The sequence below is a fragment of the Sardina pilchardus genome, chromosome 2, assembly GCF_963854185.1.
Source record: "Sardina pilchardus chromosome 2, fSarPil1.1, whole genome shotgun sequence".
Lineage (NCBI taxonomy): Eukaryota > Metazoa > Chordata > Actinopteri > Clupeiformes > Clupeidae > Sardina > Sardina pilchardus.
In genome coordinates this window covers 39,027,198-39,045,191 of record NC_084995.1, presented here as the reverse complement: position 1 = coordinate 39,045,191, position 17,994 = coordinate 39,027,198, and the positions used below count along the sequence as shown (strand labels likewise).

The following is a 17,994-nucleotide window of genomic DNA, read 5'->3' as shown; positions in this document are numbered from 1 at the left end:
ATAGACAGCTATGCCTATCTCTCCCTTGTGCTGTGACAGGGAAAGAGAGAGAGACTGCTAATTCACCCCACCAACCTTCACCACCCCTCAACCTCACAACCCACTAACTTACTAGCTGAGCTTGGAAGAAAATGACAGCCCCCTTTCCTTTCCCCAAAAAAGACAATACTGCTATTCACTGCAAAACGCACTTTCTGATCAAAAGCCATTCACCTCTGTTTAGGTGTGTGCCAAGACTTTTATCAGCAGGCCTCTCAACTCTCCGGAGTTGTGTGCCTCCCCCCCCCCCCCCCCCCACCCCTCCTCTGAGGCCCAGAGACCAAACCAAAGTGAAACATAATAACATTAGTTATTTAAACATGATTAAATATTACGCCGACACGACGGTCTACCGCACTGCAGCAGAGGGGCTTGTTTGATTTCCAGGTGCAAAATAATCAAGGTGACTGTTTAACGATCGCAAGAGATATGGCGTGATGAAAATAAACCGCACCCGTCACAGAGGCTTCAGAGGGAAAAGAGGAACAGAGACCAGGAGACAGAGAGAGAGAGAGAGAGAGAGAGAGAGAGAGAGAGAGAGAGAGAGAGAGAGAGAGAGAGAGAGAGAGAGAGAGAGAACAGGAAAGAGGCAGTCTGGGGAGAACAAGGGAGATAAAATGACAAGAACTAAAGCAAACACGGAAAGACGCTTCGTGCGGCCGCTGAGAGCAGCCAGGAGCTCCCGCTCCGTTGGTGTGAGCAACGGCAGAGCCACACCGGCCAGACCGGGCCCTGCACTCAGACGGAACTTCCCCCAACAATCCCTCCGCTAACTTCCATACCGTCATTGTCACTTGTCCCTTATTAGCAACGCAGGTTTTGACAGAGCCTTAGTAGTCATTAGTCATCCGACTTGTTTTTGGCACGGAATCATCTTTGCCTGATTCCAGTTAATCCAGCCCTCTACCTTGACACCGCCTCAAGCGTCACTAAGCACAGGTTTCCCGGGAAGAACGCTGAGGCCAGAAACCCGGAGACAATAGCCCTGAGGAGGCCCCGCGGAGACATGATTAAGGACTAGAAGTGATCATGGAGAAGCGATTAGCCTCCAAACACCTTAATTCATCCAGCTTTGGCTGGACAAGGCAGAAGCGGATATTCCCTCTTTTTAGGTTACGTAAGGGCGAAGGTGAGCAATCTGATTCGGTTAGAATTCCTTGAGCTTTCTGGGACCAACTATTTGCCAAAAAAAAAAGAGCATACCTCTTTCTCTTTTTGTCCGACTTAAGTCGAATAATAATCCATTCAAAAAGCTCTTCTCATGCCCCAAACTGTCTTACAGCCAAGTTATCAGATTTAACTTCATCATGATGTTCCGTCATGTCCGATCATGGCCATGGCAACCTGGACAATGGAACCTTTTCTACATCTTTACCGGACATCTTAAAGTGACCGGTCTTTGCAATTAATCCAAACTTAACTGAAATAGTTTTCCAAATTAAAAATGTGTAACTCCATAATCCTTAGTCAAACACCCAGTGAAGCACTCTTTTTTTCCCCCTTTTGGAAATGAGATTCTAGAAGTAGCCCCACTTGTGCACACAGACCTGTTCCTCTTCCATCAGACTAGTGCAGTGCCCGTTCAAACATGCCATTCCTGTAGAAAACCCATAGCCCAATTTACATGCCCGCAGGTATGCCTGAGCCTAAAAAATAGGATGATGGGGAAAAAACATCATTCCAGCTGAGCATTCAATAACGAATACTGAATATTATATTATAAGATATGATTAATGTGCAGTAAGCAGAATTTAGGCATGGCTGCATGTGACATTTTTACAGATCAAAATGACACAAGCGGCAAGCCTAGCTGTTGCTTTGAGTTAAGGCTATGTTATTGTTACGCTTGAATAACTTCCTGATAGAGAAGACAAACCATATTCTGTGGAATGATGCATCATCGTCAAAACGTGGTTGAACAGACTACAGCTCGAAGAGGGGGAACAAGAGAGACTCCACAAAGAGGATGCCCGAGAAGGCCAGTATTTCCCCCATCAATCCCTTACCTGTCCAGACTCCAGAGTCAGAGCTTAACCAGTCTGACTGTCACTCTACAGAACAAGAGAGGGAAACTCCACTTTCTGACTAATACCTGAATAGAAACACCCATGATGTCTAGTCTAGACTTATTTCCACACAGGGGGTTACAGGATTAATGACAGAGGCCTACTATCAGAATCCCTATGGCCAATTAAGGACGGCAACCGCACAGCGAGAACAGAAAGAAGGCTAATTCAGTATAACTATTATGAGTGATGTATTTGAACATGTAATCATACATTTGGACATTGCATGTCACTTTGCACTGCATCTGCCACTCTCCCACGCCACACACACACACACCAGAGATAGAGATAGAGAGAGAGAGAGAGAGAGAGAGACACACACACACAAACACATAACACAAAACAAGCACTTCACAGAGACTGCCCACCACAACGCGCCATAATAAACAGACATGAAAAATATGGTCTAAGTGGTTTTAGAAGTCATTCACACAGACCACTTGAATCTCTCTCCCTCTGTTCAGCCAGACAGAAATGGACTGAGAACTCAGAGAAGTCCCACCTCCTCAAGCCCTTGACCCCCTCCCCCAAGCCCTCACATACACACACACACACACACACACACACACACACACACACACACACACTTACATAACTACATGTTTTTCCTCAAAGCGGCAGACATCCCATCCTCCATCCCCACCACCAACTACCACCACCCCTTCCTCTCCTCTCTCTCTTCCAGTCACACCCCTCTCCCCCTCCACCTTGCCTTGCTCGCGCTCTCTCTCACACACACACATACACACACACACACACACACACACGTGTCAAATCAGATTAGACAATTACATAATGGCTCTCAAAGTGGCAGTTCAGGAAAAAGATGTTGGCATTCGCCAGTGGATACACTTGCAACAGAGAGAGAGAGAGAGAGAGCGAGCAGGATGCAGCCTCACTAGTCCTGTCTACTGGAAGCCAAGCTTCAGATGACTGCACACCTGCTGGATTACAGTTACTCCCAAGAGTCACCTCCATCAAGTACGCGCACACGCGCACACACACATACACACACACAGGCACGCACACACACACTTAACACACAAAAACACAAATAGAATGTCTGGACAAATGACTGCTGTTAAAAGCGCAAAAAGAGGAATGGCTGCCTGACACCTGTTGCCAGGACAACCATCAGTAAAAGGTTAAAAAGCACTGTGATGCATGTAGTGCATGCGCATGGCATCAGACGCGCGTCCAGATAAACACATGTTGGCGCGGCGCCGCGGACGGAGCGGGACTTGGAGAGGGACGGAGACGCTATGTGTGGATGTGTGACCCATCTGTGGTGGCGAGTCTGGAGAGAAGGAGGTGAGGAGGACGAGGACGAGAGCGAGGGAGGAAGAGAACAAACATGAGAGAGAGAGAGAGAGAGAGAGAGAGAGCAAACGAGCAAGTGAGAAAGGCTGATATGTGCATAATAGATGTCGTCGTGACTTCCTAAGACATGACAAGGCTTCATTATGGAGCTTTAAAAGCCTTGGTCTTTCGGAAAGCAGGCCTTTAAGCACCTATTCTCTCTCTCTCTCCATCTCCCTCTTTTCTGCTCTTCGTCTCGGCTGAAATCACCAGCGTGAGATTGGGTGCCACAAGCCCTGCAAGTACATCTCCTACTGCCAGCTTTTTAATAAAGTGACATCAACAAAGTTTATTCAGGGAGCAATCAAACGTGTGCATGTGGCTCCATTTGTGCATGCACAGATGTGGCTCATGTCAGAGACATATGGATTGTAGTCCAAAGATCTAGCCTAGCTAGTGTCATGTGACCATACAAAAATAATCACAGCATTTTTAGTTAAAGAGAGCCATATTAAAGGGCCGTTCACACCAAGAACGATAACTATAACAATATCTATAAACAAATATTGCTCTCGTTAATATGAATGACAACATTCACATATAAACTATAACGATAACGACATGAAGAACGACATCGTTGGGGATCACTTTCAGAGCGATTTTGAGAATGATAAAAAAAAAAGCTAACAGCCTGAGCCAGTCAGAACCCATCACATTTTAGCCATCATTTATTAACATGAGGAGACACCTTTTTTTCTAATCCTTGGTCGGTGTGAACTCTTTTATCGTTATGGTTATAGCTATCGTTCTTGGTGTGATCCAAAGGGAAAATCCAAATCGTGGCCAACACAAAAAATCATGAATTACTTTATGCCCACAGGGTTGACAGGGTGGTGGCGCCTCGGACTCACCATTTGGTTAACCATCAGCATGCCCATCAGTTCCACTTGAGCGAAAGGAACGTCCTCGGGACAGTTAGCTGAGCCAGAGGTGAGACGGACACGCGAAGGGGACAGCTCGGCTCCTGGGTGTCTGATCTTCCGCTCAGCTGACTGGACACACTCGTGGCGTGACCCCCCCCCCCCCCCCCCCCCCATCCCCCACCACCACCATCCACCATAGCTGGTTTAAGGCAGATAGGACTGACTGGGGTGTGGCGTCAGGGTGAGACGCTACCCATGTCATGCTATTACAAGCCTTTGGTAATGGATAGGTGAAGGTGTGTCCATTGTAGGCCACGTGTCAAATGGGCTGAGGAAGGCAAGTTCAAACAATTGGCAACCGGCACTCCAACTCTACCAGGTGTGCGTGCGGAAGTAACCTTTAGCCTACAGAGTACCCTTCAACCTTTTTTTTTTGGTTTTATTTGCTTGGTTGAAATTTCTTCAGTTCATACAAAAGACACAAAAGGCCCCAAAGGCTTATTGTCCAACCCAGGGCAACATTCTGAGGACAAACTCCTTTCTGAAATTCCACAGGGAGCCGAGCCTTAAACCAATCAGAACATGACAACAGCCCAGGAACTGGGACCACAGGTTGTCAATCAAATAGCATGATAGATGGGGCTTTATATGGCTAAGAGACGAAGAGGCGGGAGAGAAGAGGCACGCATGCAGCAGAACTTACGAGCAGATATTGCATATTACATATTCATTAACATGACTTATACATCATGAAAAATGGAGAAAGTTTGCACACTTGAAATGCTTCTTTTTGGTTTTCTTTTCTTTTCTTTAGCACAGTAAATAAAATAAAACCAAAGAGAAGTTTGCAAGTGTTTCTCTATTTTTTACAATTTACTCTTGTTCTGCACCTTGACCTGGGATGTGCACAAACTTTTTTACTATAATTAAACATCATGAAGTAAAATACTAATGTTAGAGAAATGCCAAAGGTAATAAACTCAAATTATTTTTTTCAAGTGTTGTTCTTTTTTTTTTTTTTTTTTACAACATGACACCTTAGGACTCTGAAATCTGCTGTGTGTAAATGCAATGAGAGTAAATAATTAAGAGCAATGGCCTGGTTTTGTGAAGCAGACAGTCTGCACTGGCTGAGCAGTCAATCTGACTTTTTAAGGAACAAACTTTTAATGCTCGTTATGGGGTGGAGGGAGGGAGGGGGGGAGAGAGAGAGCAAGAGAGAGCGTGAGAGAGAGAGAGAGAGCGCGCGCAAAAGAGAGAGACCAAACAAGCCAGGGCTGCGGCCTATGGGAGGCCTACAGATACACCCACATAAGAGATTAGATACAGGCTACAGCACACTTCCTGTTTCAAACGTATCTCTTTCTCTCCCTCTCGCTCGACACATCAGGCAGACATGCAGTCGGGCCTTCAGTGTCATAACCGGCTATGCATTAGGCAGCTGTGCTCTGATCTACTCAGATAGGGACAGTAACACCCCTCTACACACGCTCACACACACACACACACACACACACACACACACACACACACACACACACACACACACACACACACACACACACACACACACACACACACACACACACACACACACACACACACACACACACACCTCCTCCCAGTGGCTGCCTGTCATGAAGTGACTGCTCAGTGTTGGTATCCCCCTCTAACCCTCCCACCCCAAAACCCCACTGCTTCCCCGAGCCAGGCATGCCTGACATTCTAGAGGAGCTGGAGTACATTCCTCTCATGCCTGCAGATCGGGGGGGGGGGGGGGGGGGGGGAGGGGCGCGGCAAAGAAGCTTCCGGAGAGAGACAGGGACACCAAGCGACTGAGAGGGAGGGAGGGAGAGAGAGACTTTCTTTTCTGCCAACTGAGTGAGTGAGTGAGGGAAGGAGAAAGAAATGGAGTGAGTGAGAGAGAGTGAACATGAGGCACTTTGGTAGAGGGCTCAGGTGACTGGAGTTAATCGCAGTCACATGGCATGAGGGAAAAAGCTGAGTAAAGCCCAGGATGAACATAACACACACACACACACGCTGACTCACTTGACAAAGCCTCCCTCCCACCCACACACACACAAACAGAGGCTCACACATACATGCACCACTGACGATTGTGGACTGAGAGTCATGCAACATACCAGTTGCACTCCCCCATTCAAGTCAACCGTAAACAGTTCTCATCTAGAGATAAGGGCCTCTCGGAGTGGACATTCCTTAGGTCTTCTTCTGGTCAAGAGCGCTGCCCCGTCTCATCCAAGAACCACATCAGCAGCAGCCACGCCCCAAACACGAGGCCTCCCAGCACTACACTGTGCTGTCCTGTGTTACTTAACACTGCCCAACGACTCCCACCCAACCCTGCCCGGCCCAGCTGATTGAATGTTCAGAGCTTTTTCATTCAGTCTCGAGGGAGCGATGAACTACAACTGGCCAAGCAGAAAGGCCCTCCTCTCTCTCCTTCTTTTCTCTAAAGCTTGCCCTCTTCTCTGGGCCTGTTGGTATTCAGGACATGGTGCTCTCCCTCAGCTGAGTGAATGAAAGGGCTTCCTGCTGCCTCTCTCTCTCTCTCACTCGCTCATTCTCTCTCTCCCTCTCCCTCTCTCTTTCTCCCTCCATCCCTCTCCATCTCTCTGTCCCTCTCCCTCTCTCTCTCTCCATCTCTCTGGCCCCTGGCAAATGGGCTCTGGGGCCTGGCAGGGGCCGTTCCGTGAGACGGCGCAGAAGAGGGAGGACAGGAGGAGCACGCCAGCAGCCCAGCGGCATCTCAATGACCAGAATTCACTCGGCCCTGCACTGCACTGAGCACTGGGGCTTTAAACACAGCCAACCCCCCGCCCCCCCTCCCTCTTCAGTACCTCAGCTCACCCCACTTTCTCTCCATCTCTCTCTCTCTCTCTCTCTCTCTGAAGCCCACCACCAACCCCACCCTCCCCTCCAGCAGTGCATTCAGGCCCCCTTTTCATTCTGATGGTAATGAAGCAGGAGCCGGAAAAAGGCCTGCGTCCAAACGCCATAAGTTGGCCACGCCGGCCATTGTGGCGGTGTCATGTGCGTCCGTGGGAGCAGAGTGCGCTGCCATGTTTTATTACTCACAACAGCGGCACGTACAGAAAAGAAGAAAGGCATTCACAGGAGAGGGGGAGAGGGAGGGAAAGAGAGAGAGAGAGATTGTGTGTGAGAGACCGAGAGACAGTGAGAGAGAGGAGAGAGAGAGAGCATGTGAGAGAGAGAGCGTGTGAGAGAGAGAGAGAGAGACAGTGAGAGAGTGAGAGAGAGAGAGAGAGGAGAGAGAGAGAGAGAGAGAGAGAGGGGGAGAGAGAGTGGATATCATGGGCAGGCCCTCATCTTGTATCCTGGCAGCAGCCTTCAGGGAGGAAGACCATGCCTTCACACGCTGCCCTGGCCTTTGCTTTGCATGGCAGGCCTTGCCTGGGAACTCTAACCATGCCACAATGAAGGTGCCTAAGGCCAGTGCTCACGTTACAAGCCAGTGCCTGGACTGTAAGCCCCTGTGCCAGTAGCACAATGGTGACACCAATCCCACCAAGTCTAGGCCAAGCATTGCGGAGGGAAGGAAGCGTTTTCACATCTCTCCACTTCACTTCATAAATATCATTCTCATGGACAGCGTAACTCCAGCCATTTTCATGACTAACACAGACTAACATTTCCAAGACGTAGTCCCTCTGTGCGGAGACCTGTGGAATCTGCTGGCATGTGAGAAGCATAATCAGTGTGTCCCCATTTCAAAAGTGCGGGCTAAGGGATACAGGGTTGATACTCAGTTAATGTAATGGCATTAGTCCTGACAGTTGGGCTATAGAACAGCAGAGGTTCACGGCATACAAGCTTATCTTTGCAGACAAAGGTGAACTAATAGCCATGGATAGTGAGGCTTGTACGCTAATGCACACCATCAATTGTGTAAACAACAGAGCTGGGCCCACTCTGCAAAACCCAACATATCAGCTGATGGGACTCCATCTCTCTAAGTTTAATATCAAGCAAGGTTTGTGGCCACCAGGAAAAGTGACAAATAAGTCACAAGCACAAGAGGGAAGATTCCTTTTTTGGTATCCAGTTTTGTCTGCTCCAAGTACAACCATTAAAACCCAACAATTTGGCAAGCAAGGTTTGAATTATCACACAGACTACTCATGAAGAACGACATTCCCCTGCCCCATGGGCAATTGCTAACCGCACACAGCCATCCACTGACAGCCCGCTCAAACAGGGGCGTGTGAAACACTCACGTGACTGTTACAACCTCATGTTAAAGAACTTCTGCTCAGAACGTTTAAGGAAGTATTTTTACCTGCGTAAAACCGTAGCAAGGAGCCCAGTTCGGTGTTCATGCCTTCCTCTTGTACTCGCCATGGGTCCTTAAATCCCAACTTGAAGAGAAAGTCGTTCTGGATTTGCAGAGGCCTCTCGTCTCGGCCCAATCTTCTGGCGGCCTCGCCGTGTAGCTGAACATAAAGTGCCGGGGTGGCATCGTCGTCTGCCACCGACCCAGTTTCCTCACTGCCAGGGTGGCTGTCGGGGTCTTGTGTGTCGGTTGTATTACCTGTAGAACAGGCCCTGGACAAAGAGCTGGAGCTACTGCTTTGTGGCATACAGCCCAGAAATTGTGGTTCGAGCCTGCTGTCGGTCTCGGTATCTCCTGACCTATCGTTTAAGTGCTCGCCAAATATCCCACTGCTGCCACTGTTGTTTTTGCCATTTGGGTATTTACTAAGATCTTGAGGGCACGTGTCAGTGGCTGTGATTGACGAAGGGCAGTCATGCTCCAATTCATCAGACGAACTGCCATATGTGTCGAGGCCCTCTGTGGCGCTGTCAAACGTGGGGCTCAGAGCAGATGCATCCGTGCCCAAGATCATGTCATCGCTAAGGGAGTCCCGATGCTCGCTAAGTCGGGCCCCAGAACTAAGGTCGTCGAACGCACTGCTCTCGACGTCTGAACCAGAGTTTCTCCCACAGATGTCATTCCCATTGAATCTCCTCTCTGAATCGTCATCATTCGGCGTGTCCACATTTATATTGGAATTGAAATCGCATAAGGAGTGGTGTAGGATATTGTCGTCTGACTGGGTGTCAGACGAGTACAAACTGATATCAAATTCAGGTCTGTGTCCATCATCATCCTTGTCTAAGAGCAGGAGTCTCAATCTGTCACCTGGCTGGTCTGTCTGCCGGCCTCTGTATTCGGAGCGTCTGGGGGAACTCAAATGGCTGTACCCCGAGCTGCCATTTTCGTTATGTTTACACAGCGGGTGATTGAAGTTATACTTGCCATTACAGTTGCCATTTAGATCAGTCGTTGGATAGATTTTACCTACCAGACGTACAACAGATCCTGACTTACTACTTAGTTGACTTAGCCGACTAGCTATTTCCCCGGCGGTAGTTTCCAGTGTACACAACACCGGCCTAGGATATGAGGGCGTGAGTTTGTCGTGGACATGTATGGATCCCCTGTGAAGATCCGCGCGCACCCACTGTCTATCTGATGGCTGCAACTGCATGTTCTGTCGGTGTCGAAGCAAAGTCTTCCTATCAAGGCTTCGTGTGTGCAAAGACGAAGAGGAGGCTGAGTTCATCTTTCCACCTCCAGCAGAGACAGCTGAGGTGGCAGCGGTGGCTGCTGCAGCGGAGAGATTCCTCTTCAGTCGTCTCCTTTTTAGAAGCAACGAATTCGAATTGCTGGTTAAACCGCGGCCATTTTTTGAAGTTCTGACAGTAGTTTTATTCGCGACGATTGTCTCTGCAGCTGCCTGCGGTTGTTTACTCCCTTTGCGTAACGTTACATCCACGCGAGGGACACCCAGTTGTCCCCCGTTCTCCGTCTTGGACTCACCTCCACCGCCATCATCCACAACCGATCTGAGAGCGGTAGCCAGTCCAGTTGGTTTCTTTAACTTCGCACCACCCGCGTCCAAGCTGGATTTCGCTGCGCCTACCGCCATGGAACTGCTCTCTGCCAGCCTGACGGCCGACACAACAGTCCGCGCACTTTCCATCTTCCGCAAGTAGCTACAAAGTAAACCGCTGATACGTACTTAGAAAAGACCTCCTAGTCCATGTGATTTACGGCTAAAATGAACACCATTTGCGTCCGCGGCCTTAATGGCGAAATTAAACCGCCATACATCCAGTTGTCTATCTTCTCTTGTCGAGATCTTATCCCAACCACCCGATGTCAAATCATGGAGACTATCGCCACAAGGAAACTCAAGTAGGAGTGTAATCTAGGGGCGGGCGGAGCGAGCCTCATTACGCATGAAATAGTAGCGACGTGAGAATACAAAATGAACGTCGCCCGACCTCTTACGCAAATAAAAAAGCTACATATTCATGAGATGACACCAAAATGGTGCCGCGATCGACGCTGCCGTTGACGATGGGAAATGTAGTCTTTCTAGAATGCATTTTGCTTCAACACGTCTGCACATTCATGATGTAAAACTTCAGCTCCCATTCAGCACGGTGAAGACTACTGAAGGTAAAATATCGGTTATTCGCAGGCACCAGATTCGATGTTTTTCAGCAACTAGGTCGCCGAATTACAGACTTATTAAATGTAACACGAAACTCAGCCGTGGCATGATTTCTCTTAGTAGAAACATAGCTACGTTTAAGCCTATAAATCGTTAAACTCTCAACTCATTTTCGTTGAGAAATTAAATAATAGGCCTATGCGTAGGTTTATTTTAAAAAGACGGTCTGGGCCAATTCTAAACGCAGTTCTTAAATAGAGATTGTTTAACCCTTGGACGAAAGTCTGCATAGTCTACTTTTTAGATCACATCGGGCTGGTTGAAGAGCTCAGAATTTGATCATGCAGATCTCGTATGCCTACGAAGTTTTGACAAAACTATATGCCATCAAAGCTTGTCTTTTCAACTGGGCAAAACGCCATTTTCGCGATTGTCCTTGCTGTAAATCCGGCTGACCAAGTCCTCGTGGTAATTTATCGCCACCTAGTGGAACTATACGGGTCCGGCTTGTGCATTTGCTCTCTTCCCTAGAGTCCGCATTTGGTTTGAATAATTTTAAAATCTCACATAGGCTACTAATGTGTAAATCACGTGTTTCCGGCGGGAAAAAAAATAGGAAAAGTACCTATCAATTGGTATGGGGAAATAATATATTTACTCTTATTATAGGCTTACACACACACACACACACACACACACACACACACACACACACACACACACACTTGAATCCAGCTAAATTGTCTCCAAAACAGTAAACAGATAGGCCCTAGCCTATAGCCTACCAGTTTCTTTTACAGGTGATTTCTGTGCAACCTCTGCATATCATTCTGAATTAATTTGTGTATGTATGTTGACTGTGAACCACATGCACATGAAACATACTTATCAAATGCAAATTGAGTCATTGCTCATGCACTGCTGAAAAAAATAATAATTTAATAAAGTTTCTGTTCATTAAACTGCATACACCAAGACAAAACAGATTAGTTAAGCTGCATGCAGTTTCACTCTGTACATTACAAAATCTGTTACACTGTACATTTCGCAATGAAATAAATGGCATGTGACATGAGGGTGACATCACCTTGTCATACCAATGAAACAACAAAGAAATAATGTTTTTTTTTCTTATGTAAGGACATCATGAGAACATGGGTTTGTGCATTGTTTCCTTAAATAACCATCAGAATAAAAATGGACACACTGCTCATTCAACTGCAGATGGAACCCTCTTTCAAAAATTATGAAAGATCTCATAATACATTGGTGAATTGGGCAACACTAATGAATTTCCCAGCTTTCAATTGAATAGGCTAATTGTCATGGCTTAAAACTTTGATTGTGCAGGGAACTGACTTGGAAATAAGAGACAGCCCAAATATAGCCTATGGTTTTGTTTTAAATTTGAGTTTTATTTTGATTGCTAATAGGGATGCACCAACACTATGCTAACACTAAAATAACACTTTGTCCAATAAACCATGCCGATACTGATATTTGTTCTTTGTTTTTGTTGTTTATTATAACCTTAGAGTAGCCTACTAGCCAAAATGTTCAAGTCTCCCATGCAGGCCTGTGTAGCACACCCTTGTGCAGAATTGATGCAACATAACCCTGCTGAAAAAAACAGCCTGACCAGCTAAAGGTGGTTTGCTGGTTGACCAGCTTGTTAACCAGCTTGTTTGACCACCCTTTGATGGTTAACCAGCTAGACCAGCAAAACTCTTGCGAAAACACACCTTCAGCTGGTTTACCCAGCTTATGATGGTAATTCAGCTGGTTTTGATTGTCGTACCACCTTAAAGGGATAGTTCGGGTTTTAAAGGGATATTCCGCCATTTGCGGAAATACGCTCATTTTCCACCTTCCCTCGAGCAAAACAATCGATATTTACCTTGTTCCCGTTCATCCAGCCATTCTGTGAGTCTGGCGATACAACTTTTAGCTTCAGCCTAGCATAGATCATTGAATCGGATTAGACCATTAGCTTCTCGCCTGCTAGCTTCATGTTTAAAAGTGACTAATATTTCTGGTAATTTTCCCATTTAAAACGTGTGTCCTCTCAAGTTAGAAAGTGCAATAAGACCAACTGAAAATGAACCCTGCCGTTTTTCTAGGCTGATTTGACATGGAACTACATTCTCATCTGGCGTAATAATCAAGGCAACTTGCAGCTACTGGCACTACTACTGCTTGATGTCTATGGGGACTATTTTCAGATGCTGCGTACGATATCACTGCGCCTATGGTACGTTTGCAAGTTGCCTTGATTATTACGCCAGATGAGAGTGTAGTTCCATGTTAAATCAGCCTAGAAAAACGCCAGGTTTCATTTTCAGTTGGTCTTATTGCACTTTCTAACTTGAGAGGAGACACGTTTTAAATGGGAAAATTATCAGAAATCTTAGTCACTTTTAAACATGAAGCTAGCAGGCGAGAAGCCAATGGTCTAATCCGATTCAGTGATCTATGCTAGGTTGAAGCTAAAAGTTGTATCGCCAGACTCACAGAATGGCTGGATGAACGGGAACAAGGTAAATATCGATTGTTTTGCTCGAGGGGAGGTGGAAAATGAGCGTATTTCCGCAAATGGCGGAATATCCCTTTAAGACACGAAGTTATATGGGTTCCCTGTCAGCAACGTTGTGCATCAGCACTGACTTACCCCCCGACAGCGTCCTGTGAGCCGAGATCCAGCCGGTTTTTGATCGTTTTTGATGCCGGACTATTTTCTTCAGCAGGTTTCTGGGGTCACGAAAGTAAAGTGTTTTTCTTCTCAAAACCATATGCGTTCAACAGAGTGATATATTTGCACCACAAAAACGTTGTCCAGCTGTCAGTAGCGCGCAGTGATAGGAATCGCGAAAAATAAGTAAGTGATAACGAGGTTTGAATTTTTCCTGGACAACGTTTTTGTGGTGCAAATATATCACTCTTTTGAACGCATATGGTTTTGAGAAGAAAAACACTTTACTTTCGTGACCCCAGAAACTTGCCGGACTACTTTCTTCAGCATCAAAAACCGGCTGGATCTCGGCTCACAGGACGCTGTTGCGGGGTGAGTCAGTGCTGATGCACAACGTTGCTGACGGGGAACCCATATAACTTCGTGTCTTAAAACCCGAACTATCCCTTTAAGCTGGTCATTTTAGTTGGTGTTGCTGGTCTACATTGCTGGTTTTTACTGGCCACGCCAGCTTATGTTGGTCATTCTAGAAAACCAGCTTGACCATCTTTGTCAAGCTGGACAGGCTGGTCACCAGCATGACCATCTTAAACCAGCTGTATCCCAAACGACAGGCTGGTCACACCAGCACGACCAGCTTCCTCAGATGGTCACGCCAGCATGTCTAGCTGGTGGCCTAACCAGCTACACCAGCAAAGACCAGCAATAAGAACTGTGTTTTGGGCAAAGACCAGCTAAAACCAGCTAAAACCAGCTACCAGCCTAAGCTGGTTTCTTGCTGGTTTTTTCAGCAGGGAACAGATTAACATCAGCCACTGCCATCGGTAAATGTCATCAATTTGCAGATTGATCAACAAGACTGATGTTGGTCTATTGTTGCATTCCTATACAACCTAAAGGCTGTCAGAATCCAATCATATTCCCTTGTCATGAAATTAAAGAATATTCAGTGTTGCGAATACAAAATGTCTCAAAAATGTTAGCCTGGGTGAAATCAAATGAATCTGTGGGTGCATTTAAATTTGTTTTGCAGATCCACCTGACAATTCTTCAATTAACAGTGATTTCCAAAATGATTGAAAACCTAGGAACCAATCACAACTGCAGCATGTGATTGCAGTGCATACAGGAAAGTAGTTAGGCACTGTTGAAAATAACCCATGGCTGGCTGTGCTGATGGTGCCAATTAAGCTAAATGGATTTGTATATTTTTGAATGGATTGAACTGTATTCAGAACCTTCATTTACAAGAGAGATGTTTTTGCTATACTTCCAAAAAGATCTGGAAAGAGTTTAATGTATGCAAGTAATTTGGTTACTCAGCCTGAAAATGGAAGTGAACAAAGTATCTCTAGATCGATCCAGATTATCTTTTGAGAATCGGTCCAGTATTATCCAGACTTGTGGACATTTCCAGTAAAAGCTGTGATTTCACCATATGTGTAGCTCATTTGAGAGTCCACTCAATCCTCATTTGGGCCCTTCCAATCACCCCAGTTCTTCCTACATTGCAAAAATGGCTATGCTAAGTGTCTAAACTGAAAGGATTACTTTCAAATGACCCAGCACTTTATTTTAATGAGGGGTATATATGGTAAAGCATGACCATATAGGCTTTTCTTATACGTTTATAAATCTTAACACCGCAGTTTATAGTTGTGTGACTAAAGCAGCAAGGGCTGCAACTTGGGCTCTCTCATTTTAATATGTTCTAATTACAATCACGGTGATGTTATGTGGTGTTGAGATATGGGAAGTAATAGGTTTACATGAAGAACACGTTGAAAGGAGAAAAAAACACTACCAAAGTCCAGTCATTCTCTGTACATGTGACAAATGACTATTTATTGCTGAATTCACATTCCTTAATCCAACAAAATGACAGTCATAACAAACCCAAGTCCCAACCACTTGAATTTTGGAACCATTGATCACAAAAATGAAGGATTGCTTCATATTCATGAGGTCTTCTCAAGATTTGGTTACCATTTTTGTAAGCTACAATCAAGTTTAGCTCATTGTGCAGGGCTTGTTTTGGTGTAGGAAAATAAAATAAATAAACGTATTCAATTTGATGCCATATGTTGTTGGATTTAAAAATTATTTTGGGTTGAGCGTCAGATGAGAGCCTGATTTCACTATGCATCTTTCCATGCGGAGAACACTGAATTTACTCAAACTAGCTGCTCTAACTGATCAATGAGCTTTCATTCAGGGGATAGAGGACGTCGTGTAGAGGTGTACTCTGCACCGACAGTCACAGTCCTCTCTTCCTCTCCTAACCTATTGCTAGACATGGAAAACAAATCCAAAGTTTTAATATTGCAAAGTACACTAATGCAAGGAACAGTGAGACAGCAAGCATTTAAAAAGGTCTCTACCCGCCCACCCCGCTTCCCCCCTTAAAAAAAAAAATCCCTCCAACTGTTTTGACCATAAGGTCTGTTGCAAAAAGATAACAGAAATAATAAATGCTTGCTAATACAATGAGTATTGCTCTTCCTAGTAGCATCGAGAATGAATGACAGGCCAGACTGCAGTGCATCTCTGCATTTTTCATGAAAGGTCTGAGTGCTAGGCAGAATTTTTACACCATAAATGAGGGGGGAAAGTAAAACACTGATAATGTGAATAAAAAAAATCCCTGGATAGCCAGCACTGTTTAGACTCATGCGGTTCTTCACAGATATATCTGTGACGCCCTCCATAAACCTCAGCCTCTGGCCCGAAAAAAAGAAGTGCCACTTTAAAAAATAATAATAATTTAAAATATAATGAGATAAAAATTCCACAAGTCCTTAAATAGAACTCTGTGAGCAATTCTGCTTCGTTAGATGACCCCTGACAAACACCATTTGTATACAGACATACAGAATAATGCCAGAGAAAGTTCTTTAAAATATCTTCTTAAGACCTTAATATAAACACAATATACAAGTAAAAGCGAGTGCAGAGTTGGCACTCCAAGAATTCACAGTTAGCAGAGTATGTCCACATTGTCAGTAGGAAAGAAGGGGAGCAAATGACTACATGGGCAATGGCGTACATTGGCCACCAGAGGGTGATATTACACATGAAATTAGGTATATTGCACAAGAGTCTATGATGTCCAGACCTCCAACAAAAAAACTGGTACAGAGTCTGGACACATGGTTGCACTGACCGTGCCCAGCCAAACAGTCTAAGGGTCAAGTGGGTTCAGTGGATGGGTTCAGTGTTCACCCCCTGAGGGTAGCGTGACAATCACATGGATGACAAAACAAAACAAAACAAAACAAAAAAAAAACAACCAACCAAACAAAAGTGTTGAATATGAGCCATCAGCATTGTGTCATTCAATAGCAAAAGGGAACAGGTGTCCACATGAGATTCCATCCCAGTTCTTCTGCAGTCCATAGTCCCCTAGGCTCCTGCCTGAGAGCCCAGGGAAGCGTGATGGGCTGGGTCAGGTTTGGGGTGGGGGTGTGTGTGTGTGTGTATGGGGGGGGGGGGGGTCGTATCTGGGATGACTTGTCTTGGCATAAGTGGAAAACAAAAATGATAAACAGTCTCCATGGACAAAGGTGGACAGTACCGTCTGAGTCTCAGGGATCTGCAAAGGCATTTGAAAAAAACGCATGGCCTTTTTGTAGATGCGGGCCCCGTTTGAACCGTCCAGCACTTATGGTTCTCAGAGAGAGGAGAGTAGTACCCCGCTAGGCACCGCTCCCAAGACAGTGGTGTTCTACGGTCTGTGAAACCTGCAAACAAATGACAGAACAGCAGCTTCAGCAACACACAAATGAACCAATGTAATAGAGAACAATATCCAAGACCTCACCATTATTACATGGATGCATAAAGTCTGCACACAATGCCAATGCACCAGCATCAGTTTGACCAGAGGTGAAAACAAACATTCAAGAAGCATATTACAATTATAATGAATAAATTCTGCAGCTGCCTTCTACAGAGCTGAGGGGTAATTAATAGATCGTCACTTTTCTGATGCCTAAGAACTTTTTGTTGGTATGTATAGTATAGAGTGAGGGACATGGCACACCTCTCATTCTTTAAGATGAAAACTGGAGAAACTATGAACGGGGCTCTGCATAAACTCCCAATGGTTTTACCTGGTTAGATGGCGGCTTGATTCATGCACCTCCATTTCATTACTCTTGAAGTCATTGAGTTCTTTCCTTATGGCTGCCTGCAACAGACCAACAGAGCACTTCAGTCAGAGAGAGAGTAGAGCCATACACAGGTGATGAGCACTCAACACAAGATGGAGTCACGCAACTGCACACACACACTCTTTATAGAGCAGAGCAAGTCAGCCAGCCAGCCAGCCAGCCATCCATCCATCCTCCTCCTGCATCCACGGGACCTACATGATTCATGACACACTCCATTTAATAGTCGGACTTCTCTCTTTCTCGTGGTCCATCTCCTCCAACAAACCCTCCCCCCCAATCCCAAGCAGGAACACA

General features: G+C 45.7%; 2 protein-coding genes across 5 annotated transcripts in view; both read right to left on the bottom strand.

Moving 5' to 3' along the window:
• The window catches only part of LOC134073821 (PH domain leucine-rich repeat-containing protein phosphatase 1-like), a gene marked incomplete at its 3' end in the record, with an annotated part of 53,908 nt that extends 43,342 nt beyond the window's left edge, over positions 1-10,566 (bottom strand). Inside the window, 1 exon segment of the mRNA XM_062530389.1 lies at positions 8,652-10,566. Within this exon segment, the coding sequence (XP_062386373.1) occupies positions 8,652-10,359 (1,708 nt within the window).
• Positions 10,567-15,232: 4,666 nt separating this feature from the next.
• The window catches only part of LOC134073792 (phosphatase and actin regulator 1-like), a 56,525-nt gene continuing 53,763 nt past the window's right edge, over positions 15,233-17,994 (bottom strand). For 2 of the 4 annotated variants that reach the window (XM_062530382.1, XM_062530366.1), the window contains exons 11-12: positions 17,638-17,714; positions 15,233-17,265 (exon numbers count right to left, since the gene is read on the bottom strand). In XM_062530382.1, the coding sequence (XP_062386366.1) occupies positions 17,250-17,265; positions 17,638-17,714 (93 nt within the window). In that variant the 3' untranslated portion in view covers positions 15,233-17,249. The remainder of the gene's footprint in view (positions 17,266-17,637; positions 17,715-17,994) is intronic. The other 2 variants (XM_062530385.1, XM_062530374.1) reach the window with 1 other exon arrangement.